The sequence below is a fragment of the Pempheris klunzingeri genome, chromosome 14 (assembly GCF_042242105.1).
Source record: "Pempheris klunzingeri isolate RE-2024b chromosome 14, fPemKlu1.hap1, whole genome shotgun sequence".
Taxonomy (NCBI): Eukaryota; Metazoa; Chordata; class Actinopteri; order Acropomatiformes; family Pempheridae; genus Pempheris; species Pempheris klunzingeri.
The window spans coordinates 558923-571308 of NC_092025.1; the positions used below are offsets into that span (position 1 = coordinate 558923).

Consider the following 12386-nt stretch of genomic DNA (forward strand, 5'->3'; position numbering starts at 1 on the left):
CCCGCTCTCACATGCTGACGGACGGCCTCAGAGGATGGCTCGTCCCGCGGGCGCCACACTTTCTGGATAAATCCACCAAAACACGCACCGGAGCGACGACTGGAGCTTCAAAGGCAGGGCTACAGGTGGCCGCCGCTCGGTCCAGAGGCATGCTGGCCGGTGCTGCGGAGCCAGCGGGCGGAGGAAGGCTTTTACTGCCGAGGAGTTGCGAAAAATAATCCTCGAAGAAGTTGATTTGAGAGCGCCGCTGTTTCTAATGATTAACTCTGGGAGCTGACTGGGATCAATGTGGGGCCGAAACCGGAGAGACTTCTGACTCACACCCGACAACTTATCCTCTACAGTCGGTCTTCACCCAAAACCATCTGCTGCCATAAAAGAAATAAAATCTAAACCACGCAAACACACGCGGGTATCCCCCCCCCGAGCTGAGAAGTTAGATCCGATCCTCCTGGGAGCCTCCAGGGGAAAGACTGGTGTGTCAGGGCAGTGGAGCGGAGGAGACACGGCGCACAGAGCACAGCAGCGGGACACACTCCGACAGGGCTCCGCTGGCTGCTGCACCGGAGGACAGACGCCGTGTGCGGCTGTGACACCGTCCCGTCAGAGCACCTCCCGGACGGTCCCCGCTCCCCCGGGATCCCATTGACAGCCTACCTGCTCGCTGTCCTGCTGCCTTCACGGCCGGTCGGAGTTTGGGGCTCTCCAGACACGGTGCACGTGAACAACTGTGTTAAGGGAGGGATGGAGTTGTTTACACGTAGCGGAGTAGTAAGTGGTGTCACGGGGGTTTAAGTCACCATCATCACGCTGTGATCGAAGTAGAAAGTCATAACTTTTATTTACTCCTTTCCCACAACTTGATGCTGAACTACAGGCTCCGGTGACAAACAGCTGTCTGTTGTAGGCTCCGTTTTAAACCTCAAACCACTTCAACGTTACAGAATTAAACCCGGTTAGAGGAACAGCTGAAGGAGGATGTTCCGAGCAGCACCTGAAGGCCACACGAGCCCCTGAGGGCGGAGCAGCGCCGCACACAGCCCGGAGGGTGGCGCCCTCTAGTGGACCCCCCTGCAGCACACAGACACGATGAAAGTCTCAAAGCAGGCCGCTGCACGGTCCACAAGAGAGTTCACTTTATTTTAATGACATCTGCAGCACCGTAACGAGCCTTGGAGACACACTGCACCTCTGAAGTGATGCCATCACAAAGCACTCAGCCACTGTTTGGTTCAATTATTATATTTTCATAGTTATTTATTATTATTTTCTTCCCATTACAGCAGTTTGGTACAAGTCGTCACTGTGCTGTACATATATTATTAACACACCAAGTCAAAATGTACACGTGCAAGTAGAATGCAGAGAGACTACGTTTAGAGGAGCCTTACTGCTGTTAATCTACATCAGTCACACTTTAAAATTCTTTAAAAACATCACAAGCCATTAAAATCATGCTAGACAAGACTGTTCAAAAAAACGTACCTTGGCACGAGTCATTCTACTTCTTCCTGACTCCAAGCCATGTGTTGTTTCTTCAACATTTAAGAAAAACTATGAAAACTACTGCAAGAGATTTTAAATCAGATTTAAATAAGAACACAGCGGCACATGTTGGCACAATAAAGAATCACTGAAATGATACAGTGGTAATAGTGACAACTATTACCACGGTCACATCCTGGAGTGAGTTAAGACGCCCTGTCACATGCCAATCAAATCAACAGGCTGACATCTAGAGGGAGAAATACAACCAGCAGTCAGAGATCACCTGCAGACACACACACACTAATCTTTAATGTCTTTCCTTCCACTGGGTTTATTCTGAACGCTCCCTGAATCTTCCAGAAAGTCTTACCTAAACGTCTGGAGCACTTCCTGTGCTGCCGCTGCTGCTGTAAGCCTGACTGGTGTCGCCCACCTCGACGGCTATGACCTCTGCACCATCGCTGGTGACCTTGCCGGGGCACAGAGGAAACCACAGCGAGTAATGACCACGCCTTCTGCTGAGCTGTTCACAATCTCTAATAGCCAACCTCACTACACGGCTTTGTTGAACACTTGATTCTGACTGGTCAGTCTTTTTTTTTGTGTCCTATGTTGATTTCTTTTGTACAAATCTGTGCAATAAGCAGGATAATGTACAGCGAGCAACGGACATTATTACAAAATGAACCCCAAGAGCTCACTGTACATCATCCCTTATGTAACTGTACATTTCCCATCAAGTATAACAGCCTGCATGGGTACTTATTTACTGCTGGACAGACCTCCCCCAGCCTTTCCTGACACTGCCCCCTCCCTTTACAAAAGCTAAATGCCTCCAGTAGATCTACAGTGTGGAGGGTTACCTCAGATATGGCATCTTCGGGCATTTGCTCAGGTACTGAAACCACAGATTCCTCCTTCTGTCCACATGGAGCCAGATCGACGTTGCCCGACACGGCCATTATAATGGGTCCAGCATACAAAGGGTTGGCGTTCACGGTGCTGGCAGGGGTGTCGCACAGCACGGTGTTACAGGAGGTGGGGGGCGGCACCAACGCCGAGCCTGGCTTCTCTGGGGTCACGACTCTAAGCAGGCAGCTATTGGGCGCCGTTTCCATCACCTCGTCTGCAATCTGGAAGATTGTGTCCAAGTTAATGTCGCACTTTTTCAGCTCCTTGTTTTCCTTGTTGTGTGAGTGCTGGTTGTTGTCCGCACAGCAGAACATGTTCACAGGATAGTTTGCCTAAAAAAATAAAGGGAAATAGATACATGCAAGAACATTCATCTTCCTCAACCAATCACAGATGCACCGTGAACAGAGTCACTGGTTGCACAACACTGACGCAAAAACCAGCCATTTCACCAACCTGGAAATAACTGAGGGGGGAGAAGGACCCCGCCTGAAGCCCACTACCCGTTATAGATGACTCCACAAGGTTTGTGTGGTAGCACTGGCAAACTTCAAAAACGACAAAAGATAATATTTTAGATCACTGGGTCGGGATGCTACTGAGGGTAAAGCCTACTTTTACTTCATAATTAATAAAATGTGTTTAATCAACACACATTTCAGTATATTAAATTTTAGTTCAAGTATTCTTCTACCAATGTACAAAATAAATAAAACATTGAAACAAGTGGTTTATGACTCGTCCCACCCATATTCCTCACAGGTTAACTGATGTCATGCTCACCTGGGGAATAGAGGCCAGGCTGAAATGGTGCATTAGGAAAATTAAAATTGGTAAAATTTGGATTGCCATGGTTTTCCCTGGCCAGTAAACTCTCAATGTGCACAGCACTGGAGCTTGGGGCTACCCCAGCGTAGTGGTGGCTTAAAGATACTGGCATCCCTTTGTCCGAAGCAAACACAGTAGGAGAAAGTGCTGCACCATGACCCCTCATCAGGTATCGTGGTGGGACTGGGGTTCCATTGTGCGCCATCATGGCCTGGGCTTTGTTTGGATAGTAAGGATGAGTTGACTCCTGATGTGTGGGGCTAAGCAGCTTAGAACTGCCTGCACAAACAGGAGAAAGAAAGGCACGTCAGCAAGGTGTTAGACAGCGATACAATAATTATTAGATGAACAGTAATATATTTAGGGTTTATGGTGATGTTTCAGTAGGTTTCCTCTGACCACAGCTGCTCCTTCACACCTTTAAACATGCCGTCATTGCCTCCGATGAATCTCTGGTATCGACTCGGGGGTCGACAAGTCACGTCCAGACCCGCTTGCAGCTTGGCCTTATTGTCGACGGTGAGTCTCTTCAGACTCACCACGAGCTCAGGATGGTTTTGCTTGAAGTTTGGGTTGTAAAAATGATGATATGTGCCACTGTCCCCAGTGGAGTGGTGGCTGTCTCTAATGGCTGAATCTGGCTTCCTGAAGCCGTACAGGTTGAGCTGACGGACGAAGCTCGAGAAGTTGGTGGTTTTGAAGGCGTCCATGTTGTCTGACGGGCTGGCGCTGGGAGACAGGACCTGCCTCTCGAAGAGGGGCTGGTTAATGACGATGGCCTCGCCGAGGCCGTCCCAGCTGATGGCTTTGTACGCCGGGTTGTTCACCAAACGCCACAGCTTGGCAGGAAAGTTATTGGGGTTGATGCTGTCGGGCAGCGAGCTGTCATCCATGCTTTAGCCTCTAGGGAGGGAAACAGATGGTTACTGGAGGTTAGGGCTTGACAACACAAGACTTCACACCTCAGCTGAAGGTCAGGCCACAGTCAGTTAACTAGCTAACCTGACTAACTATTTAAGGTAAAGAGCCATCATATTGTAACACCTTGACTACCAGTTATATGGTTAAGAAACAGGCTAACGGTAACAGCTTGCTAACTCAGCTAATATTGCACACACAAAAAAACATTACTCTGGATGTATAACTAATTGTTAAAACCCCATTAAATTAGCACAGCACCACTAAAACGTCTAATGTTAACTTACACATTAAATTCCCACCTTTACTCAAGTTAGCCGACCTGAAACTGCTAGCATGAGCTTTAACTGGCGGTTAGCCTTAGCTAGCCTAGCGCTAGCTAAGGCTAGCCTTAGCTAGCGCTAGGCTAGCCTTAGCTAGCCTTAGCTCACCAGAGAACTCCTCTGTGTTCGCTTTACTTTCTCGCAGAAACTTTTAGTTAAAATGTTGCTTGAACTTCTCTCCGTGTTGTCTTGTATTTTAGGCTCATGCTACACCAAGAAGAAACACCGTGGTAAGTACTGACCGTGCCTGGATCGTCCAAGATGACCCCGCTCCAGCCGTTAGGTTCCCTAGCCGTTGGGGCCGTTGGAGGTTTGACCGTCAGACTCCGGTCAAAGATGGCGGCCGTCAGGAGGAACCGTCCCCTCAGCTGGACAGCGCGGAGGCAGGAGCACATTAGTGGGCTGATTCCAGGAGGACACCATCTTTTCACCACATTTTTAAAGCTTTAAATTATTGCCAGTTATTAACAATAACCCAACAAATGCAGTAGAGTCAGCAGAGTCTAATATTATATAAAATTTAAGTTCTCAGGTATAGGACAAGTACAAAAAATTAGCTATAGGTCCCATATTTGAAAAAGTTTAAATAACCCAAGTTTATCAAAAAAAGGTAGTGATTTATCCATTTATCATTTGGTCTCTTCCATTTCATGATGCATATCCAGACACCAGGGTCTGAATCTGAGCCCGTTCCTCACGGCCAACAGCCCTCTAATGTTCTCTGGTTTGTTCGCTGTAAACACCTTCTTCACCACCTTCTTCTCATCCCACCACAGACCTTCTGTGGGATTCAAGTCGGGCGACAGTGAGGGCCACTCTAGTATCTTCCAGGACTTTCTCTGAAGCCTTGGTGGACTTTGAGGTTTTCTTGGGATCATTGTCCCGTTGGAAGGTCTAATGATACACAAGCTTCAGCTTCCTCACAGACGACCTGATGTTTTCTCCTAAGATTTCCTGACACTTGATTGAATCCACCTTTCCCTCATAACGCTGCAGGTTTCCAGTGCCAGAAGAAGCAGAGCAGCTCCAGAGCGTCACGGAGCCCCCGCCACGCTTCACTGCAGGCAGGGTGTTCTTTTCAGCGTCTGCCTCATTCTTCCTCCTCCAGACATACCGCTGAGCCACTGACCTGAAAAGTTCCACTTTTGTTTTGTCGCTCCACAGAACAGAATCCCAAAACTTCTGTGGCTTATTTACATGGTTTCAGCATATTAGTGCCAACTTGTTTTGTGCTTTTGGGTCAGTGGAGGTGTCCTTCAGTGTTCAGTGTGTTACTGTAGGAGCTCAGTGCCTGCTGCCTGCAGCTCTTTGACAGTCTCTTGAGGGTTTTTGTCCTCCTGCCTCCTCAGAAATCTGGTGGCAGCCGTTGATAACTTCCTCTTTCTGCCACGTCCAGGAAGTGTAGCCTTTAGCGTTGAACTCTTTTTGGATCCTTTTCCTTGTTTGTGCACTGATCAATAATCTTGAACAGTTCTTTGGACCCATTTGTCCATCATGAAACCAAACGTCGCTGTGAACGAACCCCCGGCCAGTCCCGCCATTGGATGCGTTTTATCTCCAGCACACCTGATGGACCTAATGAGGCCCTTGATTGGTTACGTCAGGTGCGTCTGAGACAGCGGCTCATTTGCAGATCAGTGCTCTTATGAGGGTTTGTGTTCAGGGGGGTGGATAATTCTGAGACCTCAGTCCTCAATAACAGGTGCATTCGGTGCTGAATTTGGAGAAACCACCTGTAATATCGGTTGTGTTGAACTGTTCAAATTAGTCTAGTCTGAGTTGTTCATTGATCACAGCTGGAAGTTAAATGCCAGGACGCCTAGTTTGCAGTGGTGGTTGAATCATTTTCAGTGCAATTGTATGCCATAGTTTAATGAATGAAGTGCACCTGTTCATTTCCTGCTACGATGTTTCACAATCTCTGCTGTGAAAACGGTGACTCCTCAGGTGAGCACGGCTTCACCTCTTAGGAATATTTAGGGGAAGACCTGTCCTCTTAGCTGAAACTGATCTTGCCAGAAAACACAATTACCGTTGCCAAAATGTAGTGAAGTAAACTGCACATCATTTAATTTGAAATGTGTTTGGACAACACTTTTGAATTGTATAAAGCTACAGAAATACAAGCATGAATGAACCAAGAATAGCATTAATTCACAGCTTTAACAGCTTTATGAGTTGGTCAGTTTGGTGGTTTATTATGATGCCAGATAACCACCAATAAATACCTGATTTAGGTGCAATAATAAGAGTTTAAATATACACAAAAATGAGTTGGTCCAGGTGATAACTAATTAGTGATATGACACGGCAGTGATAATATGTGATGATAGTAATATCTAGAACAATAATATTAAAAATAAGTAAACAGACAATGGAAGTTCATTTAAAATACATTCAGCAGTACAGTGAAAAACCAGAAAGAGTCAAAAAGGATTAAAGTTCTGATCATATGGTCTCAGTGTGATGACATAAATAAGCATCAGCCCAGTATCCATACACTCCTCTGTCCATTCATCCACAACATGTCTTTGGTTTTGTAACTGAACTTCTATTATATGGACTAAACTAAAATGGAACATTTTTGGTTTAACCATAGAGTCTATGGTTTGACCATGGTTAAATCATGGTTAAACCCTAGACTCCATCTTAAACCATAGGCTCTATGGTTAAACCAAATAGTTTCCACTGGTCTGGATCCCCCAGAGAGAGGAAACACATGCATGTGTGACCAGTTAAATAACAAACACTGCTTAATGTGTTCTTTAGAAGTTTCTGGACATAGTGGGATAAATGGGAAATTTCTGACTGTACAAAACGATTGGAGCATAATCATTGTAACAGCAGATTATGGTATGGACATGTAGATTTTTAGACAGGCGAACAGTAGGGTCACCTCTCTGCTTGTGTTCCTCTAGGTCCTCACGGGCGGTGACGTAATTTCCCAGCGACGGGAAGATCCAGAAAACAATAATCCGTCTGATATTTCACCGTTACTGAAGTGTTTTTTTCTCCAAACATTTAGCATTATGGCTTTGGAAACGGTCCCCAAAGACCTTCGCCATCTGCGAGCTTGTCTCCTTTGTTCTCTGGTGAAGGTAAAAGCCGTGAACTGTGAGAAAGACGCGCTCCAGCTAGCTTCTCTGTCAACATGTAGCCGCTTTCTGCGCAGCGTTAGTCTGCTGTAGTAGAGAAACAGCTAATATTCACAGTAAAGCTGCCATGATGGCCTTCATGTACCGAACACCACCGACAGACTCACGGGACTTTATCTATTTGTCTATTCCCGTTTACAGAGACGCATGTGATCATAGTTTGTTTGGCTGAACTTGAACATTCATCATAGTCCTCATTGTAAAGACCTTTAGCAGAGCAGCGGACCAGGTGGCTTCTTGTCTTACTGTAGCTTTCAGACAGTCTGGACTCTGTTTTCATCGACCAGCATTCACATCATCCATTACTGACCCACTTATCTTCTTCTTGTAGACCATCGACCAGTTTGAATACGACGGCTGTGACAACTGTGAGTCGTACCTGCAGATGAAGGGGAACCGAGAGATGGTGTATGAATGCACGAGTTCCTCATTTGATGGGTAAGCACTGATTAACTCAGAAGACTGGGATGGACGGGGACTGGGCTGTTTGTCACCATGCTGTCTGCATGTCCACAGGGTGATCGCCATGATGAGTCCCGAGGACAGCTGGGTGGCCAAGTGGCAGAGGATAGGTAAGGATGGAGGCCTGCACTCACAGTGGTTTTATTCTCTGTTTCCTGGTGTGAGGGATAACATGTCTATATGTTCTTTCCATCCCACAGGGAACTTTAAGCCAGGTGTATATGCAGTGTCTGTGACAGGCAGACTACCTCCAGGTACCCTTCATCTAAGTGGAGCAAGTCTCTCACGCTCAGAGAGGAAATGTTTGGCTTCCTGTCGAGGTTTACATTTACCTTTACTCACCTGCTGTTTGTTTTCTCCTCACGTGAAGGTGTGGTGAGAGAACTGAAAAGCAGAGGAGTGATCTACAAATCCAGAGACACGGCAGTGAAGACATAAACCGGAGCGGTGTCCTCCTGCAGCACCAGGACCGTGTGTGTGATGTTTTATGGAGCTGTCCTCCAACTGTTCAAGATTTGTTCTTTTATTGTGATTAGCATGGCTGCTTATTCTTTGAATAACTGCAAAAAATAAAGGTCTTTTTTAAATAAGAAATGTGAGTGATTGTCATAAAATCACTGTTTATTTTTTCATTCCCGTGTGTCTGTAAGCTGCAGAGACGGCCGGATTCACAGATTCAGTGACCAGAGTTTGTGCTGCTCTACCAGCCCTGTACCTTCTGACCTGGGCCACAAGATGGTGCTTTTTCCTGAGTACTGGCCTCCGATGCAGTACCAAACATTACCCGTGGTGGGAATCTACTTCCATGACTGTCGCCTGTGCTCATAGAAACATTAGTAGTTAGTTCAGGTAAATGTTAAGTGTTTCCCGGTTGCAGTCACTGCTACTGTGTCATGGTACGGTAACATCCCGTGGGTATGAGCTGCTGAGCTGCAGCACTCTTGGTTTAAATCACTGTTGAGGAAACAGTATTTCTGTATTGGCTGAGGGACCAGGAAGGGGGTCGTTCACACCACGGGCTCCTGCTGTTGTCTCATTAGACATCTGGTGCTGATACTTTGCTGCAGAGGCAACACTCACTCACTCACTCACTCAGAGGTTCTGGTTTGACGGTTTTATCTCAAGGTCCTCCATCATAGTACCAGTCAGAGGATTAAATAATAATAAACCAAGATGAGGAGCGCAGAAGGACTCAAAGAGCTCATGACTTAATTTGTCACCAGAAAAGTGAATGAAGCTTTCTTCCCAGCTGGGAGTCAAGAGTCAGTGAACTAACACGAGGTGCACTCAGTGTAAAAAAGGTTTCTGTAAGATGATACACAGGAAAAGTGTCCCAGTTTCACATCTCACTGAAACGTTGAGACACTGGATCATGGAGGGAAAGATGGAGAAGAGGTGAAGTGACGTGCAACACACACCAGGAGCTGGACGGATCTTTGGCCGTAATGAGCACAGAGCAAACGTTTCTCTGCATCTATTCTTTGAGTCCATATCATCATCGCTTCTTATCTGATGTATGAAAGATACAAACATGTGTAAGTAGGTCATGTGACAGAATACAAGGCATTAAACGCAGCGCCTGCGTCTCACTGCAGGATGTGCATTAGTGGCACACTGGCTACAGGCAGCATGTGAGTTATCCTGTCTAGTGGAAACAGTCGTGCAGCGGTTTGCACACATGTGCAGTTATCTGTGCTCACACGTCACCGAGGCTCATTTACTGGCAGCAGTGATGCTCCAGAGCACATAACTGATGGAGAAACCAGCTCCCATAAAGACGCCAAGTGGTTACCCAAATTTATAGGGCTCTAAAATAATCTAACCAAAGAACAATGGATCATTCAGCAATTGTTAAATGATTTGCTGTGATTCTGTTTACAGTCACTGCTGCTGTATAACGGACAGGAGGAGACTTTTTAATAAGTTCATGATGAGTGAGTCAATGAGGATACTGTGTTATCTAATACTAATACTGCGTTTCCATGGTAATGTTCACACAACTTCTGGCAAGCTTCACCATCATGTGTGCTGACAACAACTCTAAACTAACTGATCTCACTTTACTAATGTCAGTCAGTCAGTCAGTCAGTCAGTCAGTCAGTCAGTCAGTCTTCATATAGCACCAGTTCATAGCACACGTTATGTCAGGATGCTTCCATACAGAGCAGCTCCAGACCAAACTAAACTAACACGATTCAGGAGTCCAACAATGTGAAGGTGTTCAGAATACATTTGTTCGGGGACGCTGTGTAAATAAAGTTTATCATGGACGCCGTCTGAAGAGGAGAATCACTGCGGAGGTGAAGAGGACAGACTACTGTGAATCTGCTAAACTCACACAGGTTGGCTCAGTGACACTGGACGTTGTCACAGAACGACTGAATGACCGACAGGACAGTTTCTTCATCCTGCGCCCAGAGCATGCTGGGATACCTTCACCCCAGCCATCTTAAGTTCATTCTAGTGAAACTCAGGGTGACCTTTAACAAATGCCTCTCAGCCCGGTCGGAGGGCCCCCACAGGCCGACGGTCACTCTTTAATCTGATGCCCAGCGTGCCGTCTGCCAGGTGCCTGGAGGTCTGACAGCTTTGGCAGGCGAAGACCCACGTCTCCTTTTTTCTTTTACAATATGAAACTCACTGTGCTGCAGTCTGTTGAATTAATGATGTCTGAAGCTTTGACTAGAACTCAAAAACTGAAGTGAAAAACCTACAAATGAAATATCGCTATTATTCAAATATGAGGAGCGTTCAGTCTTTCTCATTCTTTCCATCACAAGCGGAACAGAGACTTCCTGAAGTGAGAATCTACCTGCAGCGGTTAGAGACAGTTTATAATCAAATGAGATATAAACCGCACGTGTCAGCCTCTGGGCCTCCGTGTGGGTTTGCAAGTCGACGCAGAGCTCAGAGCATGAGTGTGTGTGGACGAGTGTGTGTGGACGAGTGTGTGTGGACGAGTGTGTGGACGAGTGTGTGGACGAGTGTGTGTGTGGACGAGTGTGTGTGGACGAGTGTGTGGACGAGTGTGTGGATGAGTGTGTGTGGACGAGTGTGTGTGGACGAGTGTGCCATCGTTTCATTGTTCAGTTTCTGCAGCCTCTGCAGCCCAAAACAGCGTCAGACTGAAGGGCAGTTTTTCTCTTGTGTGATTTGAGCCTCCTCTGTCTGACTACATGTGGGTGAAGTCATTTCATGAGAGCTGCAAACTAAAAACAAAACCGAGAACTCAGTGCGGCAAGACTTCCACGACCACAGGCGTTGTCAGGAAGGCCCTCTGTTCCGCCCAGGCGCTCTCCTCTACACGTCAAGCGTCGAAACCAGCATCCGGGCGAGGCCAAGCCAAGCCTGCCTTCCATTTTCACACACACACACAGGGAGGCACAGGCCCGTCTGTCACGGCCTCACTGGTGCTAACAGCTACGGCTTTTGCCCTTATTTGGAAGTGTCAAGGCTGTAAGCTGAGGGGAAAGTCTTACATGAGAAAACAAAGTGTTGGCTGCTCGCTGACCTCTGTTAAAAGGGGAAAAAGCAAGTGGAAGTTCCTTCGACTCAGTCTGGAAATGGAAATGTGCTCTATCTGAGGGGGATTAAGATAGGGAAGTAAGGGGATGGACATTATCAACAGGACACACACACACACACACACACACACACACACACAGCAGTACGAGTGTGTGTGTGTGTGTGTGAGTGTGTTTCATAAGGCTGACAAAACTTCCTCTCCTCTGCAGACTAGAGAGAAGCAACAGAACCGAGAGCAGCTCGTCATGTTGAAGGATTTCAATTCCTTTTCTAAATGATGGCGTCTGCTCCTCAGCCCGGGGGGGTCAGGCTCCTCCAGAGGCTCATCGGCTGAACCTGAGGTGTCACGAGATGATTGATGGGTTTGGAGAGAAGGGAAACAAAGATGTGCTTCACAGACTGGTGTCTGTCGTTTTTTGGCTGTTCTCTGATCTCTGGAAGCACCGGATGATTTGACCTCATGTAGCTGGAGTCAGTGAGGAAACACTGAGCCTGTTTATTCACAGCGACATGAGTGTATTCATCATGTACCATGTAGAGACAAGCTGAGAGAACCACTCTGAATGAAAAATGTCTTTGAAACAGTGAATTATTAACATTGTCTGTGAATTACAGGTGCACATAGACGAGTTGGAATAAAACAGGCCGTACTTCTAGTTTTAGTTCTTCTATTTCTTCTGCTGTATTAGTGTGTAAATCAATGTTTTTACAGCCCTGAACTGTTCCATGATAACACTTTGAGTGATGATCACAAAACATGATAAGCTAATCTGTA

The 12386-nt window shown here is 46.6% G+C and overlaps 2 protein-coding genes across 2 annotated transcripts; one reads left to right on the top strand and one right to left on the bottom strand.

Moving 5' to 3' along the window:
- Positions 1-1858: 1858 nt before the first annotated feature.
- hsf5 (heat shock transcription factor family member 5) lies at positions 1859-4121 on the bottom strand. Its single transcript, XM_070843993.1, has 4 exons — positions 3647-4121; positions 3308-3507; positions 2352-2687; positions 1859-1957 (listed from the first exon to the last, which is right to left on the bottom strand). The coding sequence occupies exons 1-4, from the start codon at positions 4119-4121 to the stop codon at positions 1859-1861; spliced, it is 1110 nt and encodes a 369-aa protein (XP_070700094.1).
- A 3306-nt stretch (positions 4122-7427) lies between these two features.
- On the top strand, positions 7428-8674 carry supt4h1 (SPT4 homolog, DSIF elongation factor subunit). Its single transcript, XM_070843908.1, has 5 exons — positions 7428-7567; positions 7956-8062; positions 8141-8196; positions 8287-8340; positions 8457-8674. The coding sequence occupies exons 1-5, from the start codon at positions 7499-7501 to the stop codon at positions 8522-8524; spliced, it is 354 nt and encodes a 117-aa protein (XP_070700009.1). The 5' UTR covers positions 7428-7498; the 3' UTR covers positions 8525-8674.
- Positions 8675-12386: the final 3712 nt, after the last annotated feature.